The sequence below is a fragment of the Pantherophis guttatus genome, chromosome 8 (assembly GCF_059756535.1).
Source record: "Pantherophis guttatus breed Tessera chromosome 8, ASM5975653v1, whole genome shotgun sequence".
In the NCBI taxonomy this organism is placed as follows: Eukaryota; Metazoa; Chordata; class Lepidosauria; order Squamata; family Colubridae; genus Pantherophis; species Pantherophis guttatus.
In genome coordinates, this window is record NC_142070.1 from 12,862,501 (window position 1) to 12,888,507 (window position 26,007).

The 26,007-nt window shown below is 43.1% G+C and overlaps 1 protein-coding gene across 3 annotated transcripts in view; it reads left to right on the forward strand.

Annotated features, from left to right (window-relative positions):
- ARHGAP24 (Rho GTPase activating protein 24) overlaps positions 1-26,007 on the forward strand; it is a 473,398-nt gene that overhangs the window by 34,277 nt on the left and 413,114 nt on the right. Inside the window, exon 1 of one of the 3 annotated variants that reach the window (XM_060686978.2) lies at positions 1-398. This exon is cut by the window's left edge and continues 166 nt beyond it. The exons of the other annotated variants lie outside the window; for them this stretch is intronic. Coding sequence (XP_060542961.1) covers positions 377-398 — 22 coding nt within the window. The 5' untranslated portion in view covers positions 1-376. The remainder of the gene's footprint in view (positions 399-26,007) is intronic. 3 annotated transcript variants of the gene reach the window in all.

The following is a 26,007-nucleotide window of genomic DNA, read 5'->3' on the forward strand; positions in this document are numbered from 1 at the left end:
TCTCTCTCTCTCTCTGTCTGTCTGTTTCTCTGTCTCTGTCTCTCTCTCTCTTCCTCTCTCTCTCCCTGTCTGTCTCTCTGTGTCTCTCTGTGTCTCTCTCTCTCTCTCTCTCGGATGTGAATAGGAAAAGTGTGTGCAGAGGGAGATGGAGAGCAGAAATTCTCTACCCTAGCTTAAGAGCCACAGAGGAAGATGCTGCGTCTGATCGGGTTGCCGTTCTTGTACAGCGGCTACCTTGCTGCGTGGCAAAGGATTGCGCGCTGCCACTGCTGTGCCAGCAGTCAGGTTAAATTATGGGGTAATTCCTGGCAGGCGGCTGCAGTACCAGGAATTCGCTTGTGATCGGCACTGTTGTTTGTTCTGGAGGAGCCAATGAATGGGGAACAGTAGAACCAAAGGTACCGTAATAACCAGACAATTTGCCAGATGGCATTGGAGATTACAGGGAAGGATTTTGCATAGGGGCAACTGCTTTCCGGAGCAAGTTACTTTTTTGTGTTGTTCTGGGTTTCTTTTTCTGGGGGGGGGGGATTGGGGGGGAAGGAAGGGCAGGGATAAACCAAGAGAAAGGTGGCAATCTCCTTGATCTGGACGACAGCAGCATCTTGGGTTGTAGATGTGCTTAGTGGCCAGAGTTGTTGCGAAATAGGATCGTATGGACTGGAGCTGCGTTTGGCTGCTTGGTTTCCCTTTTCCCTCAATTGGTGTGCTGGAAGTCTTGGCCTGCTTTTAAACTCTCTTTCTCTTCCTTACCCAACCCCAGCCAAGGGTTTGCCAGCATGTTCATTAATGCCCCCCCCCGCTTTCTTTCTTCCCCCCTCCACCCCCCAAAAACATCCCTTCTCATCTCTTTTCTTGACCAATTGAACACATGGGATTTGGCTCTTCCCCTCTTTCAAAACTTGTAATCCTTTTCAAAACATAGCCTTTGATCCTTAAGTTGGAAAATGAGAAAATTTTAGTATTTGGAGGCATTTCAAACAGGCTTTCTTAAATAGCTTTTCAAGGGGACTGTTAAGCCCTTATCTTTTGTGTGAGTTTGAAGTCTGGTCATTGACCACGCCGGAGTCCAGAAGTAGCAGATGCTAACTCTGAGATTTTAGCAGAACAGCTACCAAGTGTATAGTCAATTTCAAGGTTTCAAAGCACTATCTCCATAATCCTTAATGCCAAATTTCTACAGTAAAATGATATAATTTCTTCCTCCCCCCCAAAAAAGTTTATTTTTTATTTTTCAAAATATAAACATTGCATTTTTCCTTAAACGGTGTGTCGTCTGTGTGCAACAACCTTCAACATTTACAACATCATTCACATTAATATTAATTCTCTAGTCTTAAAATTATAGAATTAGCTGAACAGTTAAACATTATAAGCCTATTTATTTTTCCTCTTAACGTGTCTTCTAGTAAAAATGCAATAATATTAGCATTACGCATAGTTATCCTCATTATCATAATACTAACAATGTACATCTTATTTATACTTCTATCTTAACATAATTTCTATTCTTCTTTAATCTTCTCCTTTTATTTCCAGTTCCCCTTTTTACTCTCTAACCATTGATAGAATACTTCCCATATCATATAATATTCAGTTTGTTCTTTCTCCTTAATTGCTAGTGTTAATCTGTTCATTTCTGCACATTCTAATATTGATATAATTTCTGATCAGCTTCAGATTTAGGGCCATCTTGGTAGAAGAGGCAGTAGCCACCTCCTTCTGCCTGTTGTGTTACTTGGAAGCAACATTTTAGCTTCTTACACTGTGTCAGAACTACAGAACTGGTAGTCCTTGATTTACGACCACAATGGAGCCCCAAATTTATGTTGCTCAGTGAGACAGTTAAGTGAATTTTGCCCCTTTTTGTGACCTTCCTTGGCCCCTGTTAAGTGAATCGCTGAAGTTGTTAAGTGAATCATATGGTTGTTAGATGAATCTGGTTTCCCCATGGATTTTGCTTGTCAGAAGGTCACAAAAGATGATCACATGACCCTGGGAGACTGCAACAGCGTCATAAATATGAGTCAGTTGCCTAGTGTGTCTGGATTTTGATTACGTGACCAGGGAGAGGCTGCAAAGTTGTGTGAAAAATGGTCATAAGCCACTGTTTTCAGTGCGGTTGTAACTTTGAATGGTCATTAAATGAATTATTGTAAATCAAGGACTATTTGTAAAGGTATTTTTGGGGGGAGAAGTTTAGATAATAACTGCAGTTTGACTGGGCATTAAGATGACTGCAAAGTTCCAAAAAGCAGTTCCTGATTTCTTGACATCTACTGGTATTAAAACTACTTTACACCCATAGTGTGAGAAGGAGAGACTAAAGAGACTAAGAAAAAAAAAATCCTTCAGAGCTCATGTTCTGTAATATTCTAGATCAAAGAAGGCAAATCTTCTGTATATCAGTTTCTTGAAGATGGCAGGTACTCACCTGTTCTTAATCAAAATCTATGTGGGGACGAGTGGGTAATTTTCTGATATCAAGGATTTCGACTTTACAAAGTTATTCAATTTTTGATGGGTTTCAGGGACAAAATGGTCAGAGATAGCATGATGTTGGGTAGGCTGAAAGCACAGATACTCCTCGGTTTGTAACAGTGATCCTTCGAAGTTACAATGGCACTGAAAAAAGTGATTTATGACCATTTTTTCACACTTATGACCACCGCAGCATCCTCATGGTCATGTGATCAAACTTCAGATCAGATTCAAAAAATGTTTTTATTTTTATTTCTCATAAACACATTTATGTGTACAGTCATTTTATCCATCATTTTTCATTCATCTTATCTTTTAACTTTCATTTTTAATTTTTACTTTTCTGGGGCTGCTCTTTTACCCTTTACCTTTACTCCAACCTTTCTTCTTCTCCTCCCCTTCTCTTCCTTCCTCTTTCTCCTCCTACTTTCTTCATTCTTCCTCTCCTTCTCTTTCCTACTTCCCCTTCCCTTCCCCCACTCCTCTCTTCTTTCCCCCTTCTAGCCTTCTCCTCTGCTCCTCTTTCCCCTCCCTTTTCTTCCTCTCCTTTTCCCTTTCTTCTTTCTCTCCCTCTCCTTTCCTCTCTTCTCCCTTCCTCTTTTTCTCCTCCTTCCCCTCTCTCTTGTTGTTTCCCTTTTCAGTTCAATCTAAAATGGTACTCGAGCAGCCCCGATTTTCTATTTATCTTTATTCTCATTTCAATTGCTTATTTGTAAATTTCAGATCACATTCAGATGCTTGGCAACTGACTCATATTTATGACCGTTGTGCTGTCACTGGGTAAGATCAAGATCGAGAACTCACAGTCTCCATAAATAGTTTATTCTAGACAATTTAGGAGGTTTTCCCCTCATATTTAAGCAAAGCAACAGCTTAAATACTTGCACTCCTTTAGTCCTGGTCCACATTTTTGTAATAGTAGTCCTTGCCTTCTTTTTTATAACATCCTTTAATGTATCTGGATGCTGCCATATTTTTCCTTTGTCGTCTTTTCTCCAGAGTTCATTCAACCTGTCTTCATACACAAGTATAGGTAGTCCTTGACTTACAACAGTTTGTTTAGTAACCATTCAAAGTTACAATGGCATTGAAAAAAGTGACTTTTTGACTTTTTTTCACACTTGCAGCCTCATGTAGCATCCCCATGAATCAAAATTTCAGACGCTTGGCAACTGACTCATATTATGACGGTTGCAGTGTCCCAGGTGACGTGATTCTCTTTTGAGAACTTCTGACAAGCAAAGTCAATGGGTGGAAGCAGTGGTGAAATCCAAATTTTTTTTACTACTGGTTCTGTGGGCATGGTGTGGCTTGGTGGGCATGGCAGGGGAAGGATACTGCAAAATCTCCATTCCCACCCTACTCCAGGAGAAGGATACTGCAAAATCCCCATTCCCTCCCCACTCTGGGCCCAGCCCGAGGTGGTATTTGCCGGTTCTCCGAACTGCTCAACCCTGCTACGGGTTCTCCAGAACCTGTCAGAACCTGCTGGATTTCACCCCTGGGTGGAAGCCAGATTCACTTAACAACCGTGTTACTAACTTGACAACTGCAGTGATTCACTTAACAACCTGTGGCAAGAAAGATGGTAAAATCGGGGCAAAGCTCACTTAACAATTGTGTCGCTCGGCAACGGAAATGTTGAGCTCGGTTGAGGTTGTAGGTTGAGGATTACCTGTAGGTGGTATTTTGAAGTGAGCCTGAGGAGTAAAAATGGTTGTGAGATTGGCCAGATGTAAAAGCATCTCATGTAATCCACCCCAAACAGGCTAAAAATGTTGGGTTTGCGCTGGAACCTACAAAAGGAGCACTGTGGCAGCCATAGATTTCCCATCTTGGTCAACGTTCTTTGAAAATTCCCAAGCACTTTTTCTTGCTTGACACTTTCCAAGCCTACTATAAATATCTGTGCCAACTTTTGAGCCACTCAGATAGGGTGACACAGACACAAGCTTGCTGTGTTTGCACAATAAGCTTAACCAAGTAACTTAAAATACTGTATTTGCACAACAGGATGAGGCTGCTTAGTTTTAACCTGGGTTAGTGGTTTTTTGACCATTGTGTTTTATTGATATTTGCGGTCAAGTTAAGCCTACACACCGAGGAAGAGAGCCATGGTGGCACAGTGGTTAGAATGCAGTAAGATAAAGGTAAAGGTTCCCTTCGCACATATGTGCTAGTCGTTCCCGACTCTAGGGGGTGGTGCTCCTCTCCATTTCAAAGCCAAAGAGCCAGCACTGTCCGAAGACGTCTCCGTGGTCATGTGGCAGGCAAGACTAAACACTAAAGGTGCACGGAACCCTGTTACCTTCCCACCAAAGGTGGTCCCTATTTTTCTACTTGCATTTTTTACATGCTTTCGAACTGCTAGGTTGGCAGAAGCTGGGACAAATAATGGGAGCTCATCCTGTTATGCGACGCTAGGGATTCGAACCGCTGACCTGCCGACCTTTCGATCGACAAGCTCAGCATCTTAGCCACTGAGCCACCACGTCCCAATAGAATGCAGTACTGCCAGGCTAACTCACTGTTCACTCCAGGAGTTCGATCCTGACCGGCTCAAGGTTGACTCAGCCTTCCATCCTTCCGAGGTCTGTCAAATGAGGACCCAGATTGTTGGGGGGCAATAGACTGACTCTGTAAACTACTTAGAGAGGGCTGTAAAGTACTTTGAAGCGTTATATAAGTCTAAGTGCCATTGCTGTTGCTACAATCAAGATAAAACATTGGGAAGAATATAAGAGGAGTTATTCCCTTTAGGCAACTCAAACATGTAGGCACTGATGAAGAGTAAGTGCAGGAGCAGAAAAAAGAAAGCAAGAAATCCTTGCAACTTTTCCAATAATTCTAACGTCTTGACCTCTAATTCTGCTTTTGCTGTTGCCCTGGATAGCATCAGGGGTGGGTTCTACTTATCTTTATTACCGGTTTGCAACGGGAATGCACGCAGACGCTTGCTTTGCTTGAGCGTGTGCACTTCTGCGCATGCACAGATCATCCATGATGACGTCCGGGCGGGTGGGCGGAGCCTCCCACCGCTTTTATTACCGGTTCGTAAGAACCGGACTGAACCGGGAGCAACTCACCACTGGATAGCATGAACCTTCTTAGTTTCCTCTGTTTAGAGGCAATGCAAGAGACCACAGCTAAGTGTTTCAATTGCCTTGGATGCACAGGGGAAATGCCTTGAGGGATATGATGGAAATTGTCAGGAGCCTCCCTTCTTAAATGTCAGGAGCCTTCCCTCCCTAAATGAGTTGATGGCAGGCATTACGCCGAACCGAGTTAAAAGGTTCTTCTCGTCTCCTCGAATGGCAAAGAGCAGAAATACCTTTCTGAAGTACAACTCTTTATTTTTCCCGTAAGAAGCCTCTAAATGCAGGGAGAGAGCTGAGGTCAGATCAATGGAATCAATGAAATTGATTCCATAATCAAGTTAAGCATGTTGTACAAATGCTGTTTGTGACTTTCAAACCTGGCAGGTCACAGCATCTGCATTTTTTAAAAAGAGCCAATTTGGTCTAGTGGTTAAGGCACCAGACTAGAAACCAGGATCTGTGAGTTCTAGTCCCACGTTAGGCATGAAAACTAGCTGGATGACTTCATTAGGAAACTGTGAATTTTAGTCCTATTTTAGGCATGAAAGACAGCCAGTGGTGGGTTTCAACATTTTTTACTATTGGGTTCTGTGGGTGTGGCTTGGTGGGCGTGGCTTGGTGGATTTGGCAGGGGAAGGATACTGTAAAATCTCCATTCCTTCCCCAATCCAGGGGAAGGTTACTGATCAGCTAGGACTGGGGAGGCAGAGAATAGATGGGGGCGGGGCCAGTCAGAATTTTTACTACCGGTTCTCCGAACTACTCAAAATTTCCCAGCCTCAAAAACGTGCCTAAATAGGATGGCATACAGCCGGGGGGTGCGGTGGGAGGGGCTACCCGCTATTTCTGCTACCGGTTCGAATGAACTGATCCAAACCGGCTGAATACCACCTCTGCATCTGTCCCAGACAATATCCAATCAACACCAGGGGTGGGTTCTACCTACCTTTACTATTGGTTCACAACGGAATTGCGCGCGTGCGTGCGCCTTGCTTCTGTGCATGCACCTTCTGTGCATGCGCCTTGCTTCTGCGTATGCGCAGATCGCTGATGATGACATCCGGGGCAGTGGGCAGGGCCTCCCACCGGTTTTACTACTGGTTCTTGCAAACCGGTCCGAACTAGGGGGAACCCACCACTGATCAACACCCTTTCTTAGAAGGCTATACAGTTAGCAGCTTCTTTCCCATTAAAATAACTTTACAGGTTTTAGAAAACAACTGCTGTTTTAAATCCATCAGTTAGAATGAATATGAGAGAAGTTATTGAAGAAGAGTAATAATTCTCTGTGCAGCCCATCAATTAAGCAGGAAGTACATTTCTATTTTTATACATACATACATACATACATACATACATACATACATACATATCAATGGGAGAAAAATTCTTTCAGGCGAATTGCAGGGAAATTTCCATTTGCTGCCAGTGGAGCCATAACATTAATCAGTTCCAAATAGTTCAAGCTTAGTTTATCAATTAAAAAGAGCAACCAGTAGTGCTGCTTCAGTTTCCAGAACACGGAACATGTGCTTCATTTTCGGAAAGTTCCAAGTTCATTTTCTGCATTTTTTTTTTTAAAGAGGATGGCTAGCTCTTCTAATAAATAGGGTTTCAGAAACTTTTATAATGATTTCATGAACAAATTTCAATGCTACAGTAAAACATTAAGTGCCAGTTGATTGTAGGACCCACATACACACACATACACATTCCTTAATGTGCATTATAGAAGTTCAGTACAATGTTAAAAGGCAGGCAGTGTGGCTTGGACAAAGTGGACTCAACTCTGAATACTAAGAAACTCAGTCTCGTTTTATTAATTTATTAAATATATTTATGTTGTTGTTGTTGCTAATTGCGAAGTCGTGTCTGACCCATTGAGACCCCATGGACAGGGAAGATCCATCTTATATTTTGGCTTCATGCTTGCTGATCCCCAAGGCTGGGTTTACATAATATGCAATGCTTTTGCACAACGTGTTTTGTTTTGTTTTTTAATTTGATTTATATGCCGCCCTTCTCTGGAGACTCAGGGCGGCTTACAATGCGCTAAGCAATAGCCTTCATTCTTTTGTATATTTATACAAAGTCAGCTTATTGCCCCCACAACTGGGTCCTCAATTTACCTACCTTAGAAAGGATGGAAGGCTGAGTCAACCTTGAGCCTTGGCGAGATTCAAACCTGCAGTAATTGCAGGCAGCTAGTCTTAATAACCAGCTTAATAACAGGGTGCCTTAGACCACTGTACTACCAAGGCTCTAATCATAATGTGTTAAATCACAATGAAGTTTATTTGATCTTGCCTTAGTACGTTACCTGAATCCAGCTGTTGCATTTATAAATCATGGTTTGTGGGTTAGCCTGTTATTTGATCTGAGCGACGTGTGATAGAAATTGCTTTCTTGCTGTGTCTGCCCATGAGTTCATGTATGTAAATATTATGTCAGAGATAACTGAAGGAGTGGTTAAAAAAAAAAGTAATGATGGCACTCTTGACTCTGAAATCCAAAACGCACCCAGAGGTGGTCTTTAGCCAGTCCGTACCAGTTCAGGTGAACTGGTAGTGGTGACTGCAGGTGGGCCTGCCCACCCCAGCATAATGCCATCTTATTTAGCCATGTTTTCGAGGCGGGGCGCATGTGTGGAAGGCACGCATGCATGAAGTGAGTGTGTGCGCAGCGAATTGGTGGTAAGCATTTCTGAAACCCACCGCTGAACGCACCCCATTTTTACATGCATTGTTGGTGCAAAACAACCTTAGACCCCTCACTTCCTGGACATAAACTGTTTCAACTCCTACCCTCAAAACGACCCTATAGAGCACTGCGCACAGAGGTGGGTTTCAGCAGGTTCTCACCAGTTCTGGAGAACCGGAAGTGGAAATTTTGAGTAGTTCGGAGAACTGGTAGTAAAAATTCTGACTGGCCCCGCCCCCATCTATTCTCTGCCTCCCAAGTCCCAGTTGATCGGGAGGAAATGGGGATTTTGCAGTAATCTTCCCCTGCCACACCCACCAAGCCACGCCCACCAAGCCACCATGCCATGCCCACCATGCCACACCCACAAAACCGGTAGTAAATTTTTTTTAAACCCACCACCGACTGCACACCAGAACAACTAGACACAAGAACAGTTGTTTTCCAAACGCCATCACTCTGCTAAACAAATAATTCCTTCAACACTGTCAAACTAGTTACTAAGTCTGCATTAATCTTCTCATCGTTCACATCACCCATCTCCTTCCACTGTATGACTGTACGACTGTAACTTTGTTGCTTGTATCCTTACTATTTATATTGACAGTTTCCTAATATGACTTGATTGCTTATTTGTACTCTACGACTATCATTAACTGTTGTACCTTATGATTCTTGATGAAGGTATCTTTTCTTTTATATACACTGAGAACATATGCACCAAGACAAGTTCCTTGTGTGTCCAATCACACTTGGCCAATAAAAATATTCTATTCTATTCTATTCTATTCTATTCTATTCTATTCTATCCTATCCTATCCTATCCTATCCTATCCTATCCTATCCTATCCTATCCTATCCTATCCTAACAACCTTAGACCCTATGCAATCTTGTCAATTTGAGTGAGAGGCTATTAAATATCCTTGTTTTAAGTTTGTTCCCCAAAACAATTGCCATTTATCTTCTTGGTACAATAGACTTTAAACATCTTTAGTTCCTTAATGATCTGTGCGCATATTTTACTTGGCACACGATTTACATAAATGGAGGAAAAAAGCTCCTTTATCTTATTTTTTTGATCCAGTTTTGGCACTGAATAAAATCCTGAGATTAGAAGGAAATCTGAGATACCTGAACTGTTTTATCTGGGAAGACTGATGCTCTCCTGCTCATTATTTTTTTTAGCTTCTATTTTTTTTATAAGCTTCTGTTCGAGATGAATCTAGCTTTTTGTGAAAGGGAGGGGTAGACAATAAAAGAATTAATCGTGGAAGAATTCCGGGCACATTCTCATTAAAAATTTGAACTGCACAGTTGCGATACTCTGAATATTTTTGTGATTTGCGAAACAGATGAGCTGATGGTAGCACTGGGGCCTTAAAAATCCTTCCTCTGTATTTCGGATCAGATGCAAAGCTTTCTTCCCTTTGGATTAGCAAAGTCTGTTCTTTCTGACAATGACCTTAATGGTACAATGTTGGTCAGACGGATAAAATTTTTTTTGGCTTTTTGCCACCTGCTTTGATTTTAGTTATATTTTACATTCATTCTATTGTGAGTCAAATGGACAGATTGGAGTTTAAAAAAAAAAGCACCCAGTTTAGTAAAGGTAATATAAGAACAGGTATGTTGACTCAGATTCAAAGGCTTGGATTGTCCCTACAGCTTGTCTCTGTAGATTCCAGACAGATAACCAGAGAAACCAAGAAACCTAGACACAGGAGTTGAGGATAATAACATTCTTCTTGTGTTCGCTGGTCAACAGTGTGCCTTCGGCACAGAATCTTCTATCTATATAAAAGCCAAATACCATTCACTCATCACGAAATCTCCAGAACGGTAAAGCCTACAAACTTGCAATTTGGCACGTATGTTCCTCTTGGCTTCCAGGTGCTCGCTAAGAAAGGATTTTTCGAAATGACCATCAGATCATTAGTATTTCATATACAGTATTGTATTCACATGCTCTGATGCTAAGGAGTTAGACGTTCTACTCCCCCTCCCCACCTGAAAGGAACTCTGTCCCAACTGCCAGTTGCCTTATATTAACACGCTCTGATGCTACCCCTTCACTAAACCAGGCATGGGCGTGGCCAGCACATGTCTCATCCAGCCTGCGGGCTGGGACATTCTACTCCCCCTCCCCCTCTGTTCCGACTGCCAGTTGCCTTACATTAACACGCTGTGATGCTACAGAGTTACATATTCTACATTAAGTTTCGGGCTGTAAGTGTCAATTTATCACGCCCGATCCCATAGTTTCATAGCGAAGCACGGGCGTCCAGCTAGTGTAATATATAGGCATCCAGACAAGCTGCGGTTGGTAGAACTATTCTATACGAATCTCCAGTTTGGCAGCTGTTATCGCATTTTCTGATGGCAAGAGATGTGCTTGTCTTGAGTATTTTGTTTTGCCCTAAGGATGTCTGGAGTTAGTTTCAAACTTGGAATATTTGAAACAGCTTGTTAATTTATTGAATCAATTTCTATGGCTGCCCAACTTCCAATGTGTGATTGATCAATGAGAGAAGCAACTTAGAACTAAGGAGAAATTTCCTGACAGTTAGAACAATTAACCAGTGGAACAACTTGCCTCCAGAAGTTGTAAATGCTCCAACACTGGAAATTTTTAAGAAGAGATTGGATAAACATTTGTCTGAAATGGTGTAGGGCTTCCTGCCTAAGCAGGGGATTGGACTAGAAGACCTCCAAGGTCCCTTCCAACCCTGTTATTCTATTCTGGGGCTGATAATATCAAATTAAAACAAATGACAAAAAATATGTGCAAGGTTAACCACAGTCATTTTTCTAAAGCTTTGTAGAACAGGCTCAACCAACACCTGGCCAAATGCTTGCAGGAAGATCCAGGTTTTCAAGGCCTTACAGGGTAATGCCATCTAAATCCTTGGGCTTATTCTGTCCCATAGGGCAGGTTCAGCAATAGAGACATCAAATGGCATCATTTCAGAAAGCAATCCCAGAGTTATACCTACCCTGTCAGATCTTGTGGGATGAGCAGAAATAATCAGAAGTCAGTGATCCTGTAAGGATTGAAGAATAATGACATTTTGCTGCCTTTATAGTCGTAAAGATAATCCTCAATAAAGGCTATGCTTGGCCAGGTTCCATCTTCATTTTCCTCCAGTGGTAATCTGGATACTTCTCATGCCATTTCATTGCCAGATTTACTTATTTATTTATTTATTGGTTCGATTTATATGCCGCCCTTCTCCAGAGACTCAGGGCAGCTTACGATGCGTTAAGCAATAGCCGTCATACTTTTGTATATACCTGCTTAGTAGGACTTTTTGCCCCCCCCCCAAGCGGTGTTCTTTTTTATACAAAGTCAGCTTATTGCCCCCACAATCCGGGTCCTCATTTTACCTACCTCGGAAGGATGGAAGGCTGAGTCAACCTTGAGCCTGGTGAGATTTGAACTCGCAGTAATTGCAGGCAGCTGGCAGCTAAGAGCTACTTAGGTGCAAGAAATCAGGAAGCAAGGTGATTCAAATGAATACAGGTTTATTGCACGCTAACAGTCTCTACAAGAATCTGAACTTGTTGTTGTTGTTAGTTGCGAAGTCGTGTCTGACCCATTGTGACCCCATAGACAACGTTCCTCCAGGCCTTCCTGTCCTCTACCATCCTCTGGAGTCCATTTAAGCTCACGCCGACTGCTTCAGTGACTCCATCCAGCCATCTTGTTCTCGGTCATCCCCTTCTTCTTTTGCCCTCAATCGTTCCCAGCATGAGGCTCTTCTCCTTCCTTCTCATTAGGTGGCCAAAGTATTTGAGTTTCATCTTCAGGATCTGGCCTTCTAAAGAGCAGTCAGGGTTGATCTCCTCTAGGACTGACCGGTTTGATCGCCTTGCAGTCCAAAGGACTCACAGGCAGCTTCTCCACCACCATAGTTCAAAGGCCTCAATTCTTTGGTGCTCAGCCTTTCTTATGGTCCAACTTTCACAGCCATACATTGCAACTGGGAACACCATAGCCTTGACTATGCTCGCTGAAATACTATCTGAACTACTAATCTGAACTATGAATGGTCAAAGCAAATTGGCGGTAGATAAGAGTCAACAGAATTCAAGGTGGGTTGGACTTAGATCTCTTGTGGGCATGAAGGGACTTGAGACTGATGATGTGCTTGACCCCTCCCTTGGGCTCAGCCTGGTCATCTCCTACACTTCCTCTGAAAACTCTGAAGCGGTCTGGGATCATCAAATGGGGAGAATCTGCACAGATTCAATCTGATTCAAGACTTTTGTCATTACTAGCCATCAAGGTCTCAACAAACTTTATAGAGGTAGTTCTCAACTGATGACCACAATTGTGCCCAACATTTATGTTGCTAAGTGAAACATTGGTTAAGTGAACTTTTTACAACCTTTTGTGCCACAGTTGTTAAGTGAATCACTGCAATGGTTAAATTAGTAACAAGGCTGTTAATGGAATCTGGCTTCCCCCATTGACTTTGCTTGTCAAAAGGGAATCACATGACCCAGGGACACTGCAACCGTCATAAATATGAGTCAGTTGCCAAGCTGACTGAATTTTGATCACCTGACCAGGGGAAGGGGGCAATGGGCGTCAGTGTGAAAAATGGTCAGAAGTCACTTTTTTTCAGTGCCGTTGTAACTTTGAACGGTCACTCAATGAACTGTCGTAAGTTGAGGACTACCTGTATCAGGGTTCAAGAATGACAGCAGATAAATTCTCATTGTGGCCAGACAGAGAAATATCTGCCTCTACCTAGGATCGAACTTACAACCTCCTGATTGTGAGGTGAGAGCTCCACCTCTAGGCCACCACACCACTCAAAACACTGGTAACTGCTCATTTTTTAAAATCAAAATTGAATATAAAAGTAAACATATCTTAATGCATCTCTTTATTTTCCATTTAGTTGTTCAGTCGCTAAGTTGTGTCTGATTTTTCATGACCGCATGGACCATAGCATGCTGCCCCCCCCCCTGCACTGTCCCCCAGAGGCATGCTCATTGTGACAAAGACACTATCTAACCATCTCATGCTCTGCCGTCACTTTCTCCTTTTGCCATCCATCTTTCCAGTGGTGGGTTTCAAATTTTTTTACTACCAGTTCTGTGGGTGTGGCTTGGTGGGTATGGCATGGCTCGGTGGGCATGGCTTGGTGGGCGTGGCAGGCGAAGGATACTGTAAAATCTCCATTCCCACCCCACTCCAGGGGAAGGATACTGCAAAATCCCCATTTCCTCCCAATCAGCTGGGACTTGGGATGCAGAGAATAGATGGGGGCAGGGCCAGTCAGAATTTTTGCTACCGGTTCTCCGAACTACTCAAAATTTCCTCTACCGGTTCTCCAGAACTGGTCAGAACCTGCTGAAACCCACCTCTGCATCTTTCCCAACATCAGGGTCTTTTCCAAGTAGTCTTTCCTTCCCATTTGATGGCCAAAAGGTTTGAGCTTCTGTCCTTCCAAAGAACAATCAGAGCAGATTTTCTTTATGATCGACCAATTTGATCTCCTTGGTCTCCAGGGACTCTCAATAGTTTAAAGGTCTGTAGAGATTCTCAGTCAGTCATCCAGATCATGGTTGTCCCAAAGGTGCTTTTTCAGGAGGCAACTGGATTTTCTTGGGGTTTTTTTTATCTTTTGAAGACGTTTCGTGTCTCATCTCATCCAAGAAGCTTCTTCAGCTCTGACAGAATAGTGGGGAATGGAAGGGTTTATATGTCTTGCAGACAGCTGGTCATTCACATCCTTTTAGAGGGTCAATGAAGCACTTGGAGGTTTTATCTGTGTCCTCAGGGTTACCTGAGTTAGTGCTCCTGGTTCGTGTAGTCTGCAATTTTTCCTCTGGAAATCCATTCCTACTCCCACACCATTCCATATACATCCCAAATTGTATAGCTAAAAGTCTGTAGAGATTCTCAGTCATCCAGGTCATGGCTGTCCCAAAGGTACTTTTACAAGAGGCAACTGGACTTTCTTATTTTTTTTTCTTTTGAAGACGTTTCGCTTCTCATCCAAGAAGCTTCTTCAGCTCTGACAGGATGGTGGGGAATGGAAAGATTTATATTCTTTCCATTGAAAAAAACACCTTTGGGATCTCAAGAGTTTATTTTCTCCGCCATAGTACATTTGAAGAACCATAGCTTTACATTTAATGGTAAGCTTCTTCCTAAGCATTATGAGATCATCAGTTATGAACTTAATGGGATTTGTGATTTGGTTTATATATCAAGGCATATTTCATCAATGTCTGGGGTGAACTTCATTACAGGAAATCTCTAACAAACACCTGCTAACCCTGATAGCCCAGGGAACACATTTTAAGGAACACCGATGGAAGGGGTGGGTTCTAAAATGTTTTACTACCGGTTCTGTGGGCGTGGCTTGTTTTGTGGGTGTGGCTTGATGGTCATGTGACAATTCTTTAGGATTTAGCAGAGGTACTGGTCTACCAGGCTTTTAACTGCTTGCAGAGCTGTACCGGTCTACTCATTTGTTTTTGCAGGCACTGGACTACTCATGTATTTTTGCAGGCACTGCTCTACCCATTTATTTTTGCAGGCACTGGTCTACTCATTCGTTTTTGGAGGCACCAGTCTACCACCAAACTGCCTTTTACCACTGATCAGCTGTAGGGCGGCCCTTTGAAGCCCCGTGGCAAGAGTTTAAACAGTTTTTTTCCTTATAGCCCATCAGCTGGGACTCAGGAGGCAGCAATAGATTGGGGGTGGGGAAATAAAAGGTAAGAATAATGCAGGGGTGGGGGGTGGGCGGGGGTGGGGGGGCAGAACCAGTTCGGTGACGTCATATCGTCACCGTTACCGGCTCGGTGGAACCGGGCTGAACCAGGAGGAACCCACCACTGCCGATGGAAGGCTGAAGAAGTTGCATTTCATTCAAAGGCACTTGCAAAGCATTTTCAATCTGCGCAAGCTATTTCTTTTCCTGCCTTTTTAGCCCACTGGTAAAATGTCACCCTTTTCATTTTGTCTACAAAAGGATTGATTGTCGCATCCATGGATAGCATTTCCTTCATTTCACGGAAAGATTGAAGTGTCAGGAAGTGTGCCCTCCTATTGTAGCTGTAAAAGAATGGAAAGTGTGAGAGGTCACTTCTGCGGGGGTGCCCACATACACACATACAGATAGTCTTTGAGTCTGTAGAGATTCTCAGTCATCCAGGTCATGACCTGGATGGTGCTTTTTTCAGGAGGCAACTGGACTCTCTTGTTTTTTTTTTTCTTTTGAAGATGTTTCGCTTCTCATCCAAGAAGCTTCTTCAGCTCTGACAGGATAGTGGGGAATGGAAGGATTTATACTCAGTGGTGGGATTCAAAGAATTTAACAACCGGTTCTCTGCCCTAATGATTTCTTCCAACAACCAATTCACCAAACTGCTCAGAAAGTTAACAACCGGTTCTCCTGAAGTGGTGCGAACTGGCTGAATCCCACCACTGTTTATACTCCTTGCAGACAGCTGAAGAAGCTTCTTGGATGAGAAGCAAGATGTCTTCAAAAGAAAAAAACAAGGAAGTCCAGTTGCCTCCTGAAAAAAGCACCTTTGGGACAACCATGACTTGGATGACTGAGAATCTCTACAGACTTTTAGCTATACAATTTGAGATGGACACCCTTTGAACGATGTGGGAGTAGGAATGGATTTCCAGAGGGAAAAAAATGCAGACTACAGGGACCAGGAGCACCACTCAGGTGACCCTAAGGACACAGATAAACCTCCAAGTGCTTCAACGATCTTCTAAAAGGATGCAAATGATCAGCTGTCTGCAAGGAATATAAATCCTTCCATTCCCCACTATCCTGTCAGAGCTGAAGAAGCTTCTTGGATGAGATGCGAAACGTCTTCAAAAGAAAAAAACAAGAGAGTCCAGTTGCCTCCTGAAAAAGCACCTTTGGGACAGATAGTCTTTGACTTAAAGACTATCAACAAAAACTATTAACAGTTCATATAATAATAATAATAATAATAATAATAATAATAATAATAATAATAATAATAATAACAACAACAACAACAACAACAACAACAACAATACCCAAAGGGCTACCCCGCTATTTAGAAATTCTAAATTTGCTGGACTTGAACATTTTGACTCTACAGAAAACCACCTTACTCGGAACAGCTTACATCCTCTGACGATACCTTAACAGTTCCTAGGTCCTTGGTTAGGACTCGAGCTGCTGAGCTATTAACCAGCCTCAAAGGCTGTGAATCTCACTAAAGATTAAGCAATAATAATAGTAATAATAACAACAACAACAACAGCAACAACAACACAAGAGCCTTGGTAGTACAGTGGTCTAAAGCACCCTGTTATTAAGACCAGCTGCCTGCAATTACTGCAGGTTCGAATCTCGCTAAGGCTCAAGGTTGACTCAGCCTTCCATCCTTTCTAAGGTAGGTAAATTGAGGACCCAGATTGTGGGGGCAATAAACTGACTTTGTATAAATATACGAAAGTATGAAGGCTATTGCTTAACGCATTGTAAGCCGCCCTGAGTCTCCGCAGAAGGGCGGCCTATAAATCAAATTAAAAAAAACAACAACTTTATTGTCATTGTACGTGTATATACAGTATACCCATAGAACGAAATTCACTTAACACCCAAAGACCAGGTCCAACACACATAACAATCCCCAAACACACTCCCACCCACCACATTTAGTGACCATTCAAAGTTACAACCCCACTGAAAAAAGTAACTTATGTTCATTTTTCACCCAACTGTTGCAACATCCCCATGGCTACATGATCAACATTCAGATGCTTGGCAACTGATTCGTATTTATGACAGTTGCAGTGTCCATGTGTGTTACCATTTATGACCACCTGACAAGCAAAGAAAGCCAGATTCACTTAACAACCATGTTACTAACTTAATAACTGCAGTGATTAACTTAACAAATGTGGCAAGAAAGCTTGTAAAATGGGGCAAAACTCGCTTAACAATTGCCTCACTTAGCAATGGAAATGTTAGGCTCATTTATGGTCGTAAGTCGAGGACTACCTGTACATTCATTGAAAGGATCTCATGGGAAAACCTGAGGAAGCAAAACCTGTCTTTTGTTTAATGTACCCTGAGAAAAGATTTACTTAAAGATGAAGGGTGAAGATGACATTTTGCAATTATTAGTAATTTGTACTGCACCTTTCAATGCACAAAGTAATGGCCAGGTTTTATCTCATTTAATCGCAACACAAATCCAATGACATGTGGGTAAGAAGAAAGAAAAAAATGAGACCTGCTCACAGCTACCCAGTTTACAGGTGAACAGGTAATCAGATCTTTGTGTCCTACCTTCAAATCCTTATCTTTGATCAGGTGTGCTAAATTGAATGAGGCAAGGAGCATGGTGCAATTTAAATGAATCAAATCAATACCCCCAAAATAAAGATAATGGGAATTTGCGCTTCTCTAAGATAAAAAGGTAAAGGTAAAGGTTCTTTTCGCACATATGTGCTAGTCATTCCCGACTCTAGGGGGCGGTGCTCATCTCTGTTTCAAAGCTGAAGAGCCAGTGCTGTCCGAAGACATCTCCATGGTCATGTGGCCGGCATGACTAAATGCCAAAGGTGCACAGAACGCTCTTACCTTCCCACCAAAGGTGGTCCCTATTTTTCTACTTGCCTTTTTTATGTGCTTTCGAACTGCTAGGTTGGCAGAAGCTGGGACAAGTAATGGGAGCTCACCCCATTACGCGGCACTAGGGATTTGAACCGCTGAACTGCCGACCTTTCGAATGACAAGTTAAGTGTCTTAGCTACTAAACCACTGCATCCCTAAGATACAAAGTCCCAAAGGGGCTTTTTCAGGAGGCAACTGGACTTCCTTACTTTTTTTCTTTGAAAATGTTTCGCTTCTCATCCAAGAAGCTTCTTCAGCTCTGACTGGATGGTGTGGAACAGAAGGATTTATATTCCTTGCAGATAGTTGATCATTTGCATCCTTTTTATAGAGTTGTTGAGGCCACTTGGAGGTTTATCTGTGTCCTCAGGGTCACCTGAGTAGTACTAATGGTTCCAGTAGTCTGCAATTTTTCTGGAAATCCGTTCATACATACGAAGCTGTCTCCTTGTCTATATCCAGGACAGCTATTGGATTCTATCTGCTCCTTAAATACAGGTAATCCTCAATTTACGACCACAACTGAGCCCACATTTCTGTTGCTAAGTGAAACGTCAAGTGAATTTGCCCCATTTTACAATCATTCTTGCCACAGTCAGAAGTAGGGGTTTCCAACACAAGTTCTGGACTTCAACTCCCAGAATTCTTGAGCCAGCGTGGTTGACTTGGGAATTCTGGTAATTGAAGTCCATAGATCATAAATGCGCCATAGTTACTCAGCCCTGCCATAGATAAAAGACGCCTTCTCACACCCGCATATTTACAATGCTGCTTTAGGCACAGTTTGTTTACAGTGCAGCACTATGCTGGTAAGAAGAAAAGAGGGTTTATCCCCTGGTTGAAATATCTCTCATATTTGCACAACTAAGCTAACTGGTAAAATTAGTTTAAGTTGAACTTAATGCTTTTTAATCCAAGAGTTGGGTGGAATACATTGTTTTGAACACAACCATGCAGTAAGTTTCATTCAAGCTGATATCTCCAGTGGTGGGATTCAGTTGGTTCGGGCCAGTTCGAGCGAACTGGTAGTTAAATTGCTGGTTGGCCCCGCCCCCTCCAGGAGTCCCCACGTGCCCCATTTTGGCTCCCAGGTAAGTGCAGGGAGGCATACTAGGTCCAAAATGGGGCACAGAGGGAGGGGAGTGCGGCGTGCGCCCCTGCGACCTGTTTTCGCTCCCAGGAGGCTTCAGGGAGGCCTATTAGGCCCAAAACAGGGCCTGAGGGGACTCATCCCCCTGTGGCCCATTTTTGCTCCCAGAGGAGGCCGAGTGCTGCCTGTCACAACCCCTGGCCCTGCCCACCATGGCCATGCCTACCCAGTTGGTCATTAGGGCACAGAACCGGTTGTTAAATTATTTGAATCCCATCACTGGACATCTCCGTTATTGTGTGTTCTTCATTGAACAATCCAGTGAGAACTAGACATCTCAATGAAGACCAGGTCAAAAGAACAAGGACAGTGCCAGGATATATATATATATAAAGTGTTTTTCTATCGAGACACCTGGTCTACCCCAGAATGTGTGAGGGGAGGGAGCATTCTGCATCCCTTTCGCCTTTCAGCTCCAATCCAGGAGCCCTCAAACAGTCACATTCACGACAAACCATTTTATACCAAATTTATATTTCGCTGATAGGCTACAAATCCTACATCTATCTGATGAAATTGGGAAAGAATCAGCTGTGAGAGCAGCTTATACACTTTGCACGGTAGAAAGAGAACGACTTCGTTGAACCCAAACCCTTAAATTTTGGGACAGCAGAGAGAGGTTTCTTAAGTGACTAGCTTCTCAATTTATGCCGTCTCTTCTAAGCTGTGGGATGAAACGCTTGTCTGTGCAGAGTGATATAGGCTCCATGTATTTTGCCTCCTGAGCATTTTGCTAACGTAGGGTAGAATAGTCAAAACTGCATGGTTGGAAGTGACCCATAATTTATAGGGGCTGTGATATATTAGAGATTCAGAAGTTTTCATCACCTTCCTGGACAGATTCACTCTCTATTGATTTAGACATTTCAGCAATCAATTGAAATTCATGACGTGTCCGGGATGCAAACTAGAAAGTCATGTGTAAAAACTATTATCAGAAGATCTCTTCATAGCTATCCAAACTTTTCACTGTTTTTCTCCCTGCTTTATTATTTTCTTTGTTAGGGTAAATATGTTCTGTGTTCTAGACAAATTTATTTCAAGGCTCCTCTGTGTTACAAGCAGTCCTTGACTTACAGCAGTTCATTTAGTGGCCATTCAAAGCTGTGGTGAAATCCAAATTTTTTTATTACCAGTTCTGTGGGTGTGGCTTGGTGGGCATGGCATGGCTTGGTGGGCATGGCTTAGTGGGCATGGCAGGGGAAGGATACTGCAAAATCTCCATTCCCACCCCACTCCAGGGGAAGGATACTGCAAAATCTCCACTCCCACCCCACTCTGGGCCAAGCCAGAGGTGGCATTTGCCGGTTCTCTGAACTACTCAAAATTTCTGCTACTGGTTCTCCAGAACCTATCAGAACCTGTTAGATTTCACCCAGGTTCAAAGTTGGAAGTATGCCGCTGAAAAAATGTGACTTATGACCATTTTTCACACTTATGACCATTGCAGCATCCCCATGGTCATGTGATTTTCATTTGGATGCTGGACAACTGGTACACATTTATGATGGTTGCAGAGCATGTCCAAAGCACCTGAGGGCAGGACAAGAAGCAATGGATGGAAACTAATCAAAGAGTGAAGCAACCTAGAGCTAAGCAGAAATTTCCTGACAGTTAGAACAATTAACCTTGCCTAATAAACTTGCCTCCAGAAGTTGTGAATGCTCCAACACTGGAAGTTTTTAAGAGATTGGACAACCATTTCTCTGAAATGGTTAGAGGGCTTCTTGCCTGAGCAGGTGGTTGGACTAGAAGACCTCCAAGGTCCCTTCCAACTCTGTTATTCTACTCTATTTTGCAACCTTCTGACAAGCAATGTCAATGGGGAAGCCAGATTCACTTAACAACCGTGTTATTAATTTAATAATCGCAGCGATTCGCTTAACAAATGTGACGAGAAAAGTCCTAGAATGGGGCAAAACTCACTTAACACATTTTTTTTATTTAGCCACACAAACTCCAGGCTCAATTGTGGTCATAAGTTGAGGACTACCTGTATAAGGATGATTTTATAGGCACAGAAAAAATGCATCTGAATTGAAATTGAATCAGAGAGGTCAATGGATTTTGACATATTACCAGCTCTATGAAGCGACGGGTTCCTGGTAAGGAAGAACAGAAGTTAGCTGGGTGGCGAAAAGCCTGATCCCCGGATAATTCTTTTCTATTTTGGTAGACTGGGTTGGGATTTTTAATCCCATTTCTCTCATGTCTGAATCCTTGAGGAGGAAAAGTAGGGAAGATATGAAGCAGAGTGTCAGCGTTCCGAGTAACACACCCATTGAAAGCAGAACTCCAAAGCAGGTAGATTCCTCAAAGAACATGTTTATTGGACACATTATATAGGCACAGCCGGTGGAAACCAACTCTAAAGGTTCCCGTGATTTTCACCTTATTAAAAGAGTAAAACTCCCCCCCATTCCAGGTATTACCAGTCACATTGTCCAATGAATACAGCTGGCAGATTTGTCTCAGGGGTGAAATGCTCCCGGTTCGGACCGGATCACCCGATCCGGTAGCGATGATTAGGAGAACCAGTAGCAAAATTCCCTGCCCCCCCCATGCCCAGCTGAGCCACGCGATCATCAGAGGCTTTTTTTTTTTACTTTTAAAAGCATTTTTTCTACAATCTCTTCGGCCGAGGTTGTAGAAAAAATGCTTTTAAAAGTAAAAAAAAAAAGCCTTTGACAATCAGGCAACTCAGCTGGAATCAGCTGAAGAGGTTGTAGAAAAATTCTTTTAAAAGTTAAAAAAAAAGTTGGCCACGCCCACCCAGTCACATTGTCCCCCCCCACCAAGCCACGCCCACAGAACCGGTAGTAACACATTTTACATTTCACCCCTGGTTTGTCTCCTCCTTCAACAGCCACCTGTTATGATGACCTTGGTTCCCACAGGAAAAACTTTTTATTTTAACTGTTAGCTGGGCTATCTGCTTCCCCCCCCCTCCCTTCCCCCTCTCAGGCTTTGTGGCAACTATGAGGCAGCCCAAGATGGCTTCTGAAGCCAGGTTCGCTTCAGAGTTGACACAGAGTCAGTCATCCTAATGTGCTTTGTGACTTGTATTAGTGGCAGTCAAGAGGGAGCAGGTTCTGGAGAAAGGAAGCTCACTTGAGGTGTTATGAACAATGTGGACCTGAATTCAATCTGAAGGCTAGAGGTTTCCCATCAATGGACTTGACCAACATCAGGGGATGAACATCATCAGGGGACACAACAATTGGGGGATGAAAGGAGGTTTCCTTATTCTAAATCAGGAGTGTCAAACTAAATTTGCTTAATGCATTGTAAGCCGCCCTGAGTTTCCGGAGAAGGGCGGCATATAAATCAAATTAAAAAAAAAAATTCATTGAGGGCCACATCGGGGCCGTGGTTGACCTTGGGAGGGCCGGGAGGGCGTTGCTGACTGGATGGTATGGCCAGCTGGGTGGGCATGGCCATCTTGAGGCCACTCACTGGGTGTGGCAAATTGGGTGAGCGTGGCCAGCATGACACCACTCCCCAATCTGCTGGCCTGATGTTTCCTCTTCGCATTGGGTGGACCAGACTGAAGCGACACGGGCTGGCCCCTTACATTTTCCAAGACAGCCCCGCAGGCCGATCAGACCACATGGCGGGCTGAATCCATCCCGCGGGCCTTGTGTTTGACACCCCTGTTCTAAATAAATAATATGGACCCATCAGATCTGTACTGCCTATTTGAATTATTTTCAAGTTTCTGGGCAACCAATGAGGAATTGATTTTTCCCTTCACTACTTGCAGCTGATTAGTTTCATTAGACAGCCTGAAAACTGAGCTGGGATCTATAATACATCAAGCTGTGCGTGTGCTCTGTTCTGAGACGTAGTTCTGGTCTATAATCCTAGCTGTCATTTTGCTGCCTAATACAGTTCTGTATCCATCCCCTAAGGCAGAGGTATCAAACTCAAGGCCCGGGGGCTGGATCTGGCCCACGGGGTGCCTAGATCTGGCCCATGGGGCCACTCTGGGAACAGTGAAGGACTGGCCCACGGTGTCTCTCTCAGCAAAAACGGAGCTCGGGAGGGCCGTGTGCAGAGGGTTGTAGGACACCGTCGCTGCCAAAAACGGAGCTCGGGAGCCCGTTCTCTGACAGAGCACTTGGGCTACCACAGGTGCCACTGACACAAGCGATGTCAAGTTGGCCACACCCATCATGGCCACGACCACTCCAGCCCCCCCCCCCCCCGAGGTGAAACACAACTGTGATGCGGCCTTCAATGAAATCGAGTTTGACACCTCTGCCCTAAGGAATCTTAGTAGAAGGTAGGAAGGAAAGTTATAAATCAAGAAGGAGACCTGTATAGCCTAGGTTTGTTGTAAATGGGATTTCTTGAGATAAACCTTTCTTTTCTTTACAAGAGTATGGAAGGGAAAAGTGTTTCTGGATATGTTTAAGGCTAGATTTTCACAAATCATCGGGTAGTTTCTGTACAGAAAAGCAGGAAACTGCCAGTTCTGACAACGAGAAGAGCCATACAGTAGATACAATTGGCTTTTGTGATACAGACAGGTGTGTTTGCATTTGTATTACTTGGAGAGAAATCTAGCCTTTCTCTCCCAGCAAAAGTTGTTTTCCTGAGTGATGTTAGAATTGAATCAAGTTTTATGCAATAGCAAATATGGCCTTGGCACAAACAGCACCCATGGGATGGTTTAGAAATGCACTCGACAAACCCAGGAACCTACCATAGAACGAAGCCTGCAATTTGGAAAGTAGAGCTTGGAAATGTGAAATTTGGCAGCATGAATGCAGTGCAATAATGGAAGTGTGCTACTATTTAAAAATATGCGGTGAAAATCACTTACTTATCTACACAGCTACCTAACTACCCTGCTCTTACATTTTATACTTATTAATTGTTACTGATGTCAGTCCCAAACCCAAGAATGATATGTGGTGATTCTTCTAAGCTGAGTTCTTTTATTGTTTCACCTTTAGAGACAAAATCTTGCCAGACTAAGGACCCTACTGTCTGCATCTACAATATACTCTCTGAACTATTAGGGAGAGACTGTTTTCACCCTCTTTCTCTCACACAAAATATCTGGGCTGAGTTGCCTCTTACACAGTGGTGAAATCCAAATTTTTTTACTACCGGTTCTGTGGGAGTGGCTTGGTGGGTGTGGCGGCTTGGTGGGTGTGGTGGCTTGGTGGGCGTGGTTTGGCAGGGGAAGGATACTGCAAAATCTCCATTCCCACCCCACTCCAGGGGAAGGATACTGCAAAATCCCCACCTCTGGGGCCAGCCAGAGGTGGCATTTGCCGGTTCTCTGAACTACTCAAAATTTCCGCTACCGGTTCTCCAGAACCTGTCAGAATCTGCTGGATTTCACCCCTGCTTTTACTCCTCTGAAATGCACCCCCTCCCTCCTGGGGATCCATCTCCATACTACTTTCTATCACACTGGTTTGCCAATGAATTCACTATTAAGGTATGAATGCAAGATATTATTATACGATATTATAACATCTCTGCACTGGAAAATGGTGGCTCACACGATTAAGACGCTGGATCGGAGATTAGCAAGTCTGTGTTTGAGACCCGAATACTGCAATGGGATAGGGTGTGATGACCCAGGACAAGGCACAAAAGCCACACAGCCAGCTGAGAGTTCAAACTCCCCTTTAATGCTCCAATGTTCTCCCCAAACACTCCCATATTACGCAAGAGCCCATGGCCTCCAGCAGCACTCTGCTGGCCAAAAACGGGCCGCATGGAGGCCCTGTGCAGCCTGCTTTTGGCTGGCAGAGTGCTGCCGGAGGCCGGGAAGACCAAAAACAGGCTGCATGGCCTATTTTTGGTTGGCAGAGTGCTTCTGGAGGCCGGGTAGTACTGTGGAAAGAAAGAAGAGAAGGGAAAAAGCGCATCTTGAGCCTGTGTCAAATGCCCACCATGACCACACCTACCCCGGACACACCCACCAAGACCACGCTCATCCTGGCCACCCACCCTGGCCCTCCGAGGTCAAACATAACCCTGATGCGGCCCTCAATGAAATCGAGTTTCATTGAAATTGAGGGGGAATTTCAATGAAATCAAGGGGGAAAGGAAGGGGAAGTAGAGAGGAGGAAAGAAGAAAGTAGAAAAGGATAGAAGAAGGAAGGGAAAGGGAAAGAGAGGAGAAGGAGGAGAAGAATTGTTGTAAAACAAGGGAGATGAAATGGTAGAAAGGCAACCCCGAGCATGTTCAAATTTAATAGGATGAAGAACGAATCAATAAGAAAGTTAAAAGGGAATATATATGGATAAGATAAGATAACTAATTGAAATAATGTTAAGAAACTCGGATTTGTGGGCGGATGGTGATGCTGTTTATATAATAAGTATAGAAGTATTAAGATAAGATAAAAAAAATGTAGTGAAAAAGAATATTTTGGCAAAAATTGTAACTATGTAAAATGAAATTGATAAGTTGTAGAAGATATGATATGGCCAATACTCTGTTCAAAGAAAATGTATGTGTGAAAGAAAAAATCAATAAAACTTGATTCAAAAAAATAAAATAAATTGAATTTGACACCCCTGCCCTACTCTCATTGGAAACTCTAATTTGTCAAACTATCCCTGATATTCCACCAATGTTTCAGAAATGCCTTACATATCTACTTGACAAGTCAGTCTAGTTTAAATAGACATGGTTTAACGCAATAGCGTACAACATGAGCTTCAGGAATGCCTGTTATTATTTATTTTTTTCTAAAACAGACAGGTGCGGTCGTTTCCTTTTACTCTTTGGCTACGTAATGGAGAAAGTGTCATTAGCATATAATGTTCCTTTCTGCACTATTTTTACCTTTACATCATATTCCTACGCGTGTTTATTTAGATCTGTCTCGTGGGCGTAGTACTGTAGGTATGTTCAACACGACGTTGCCTTAATCTATTTTACAAAGGGGAAATGAGATCGCTTCC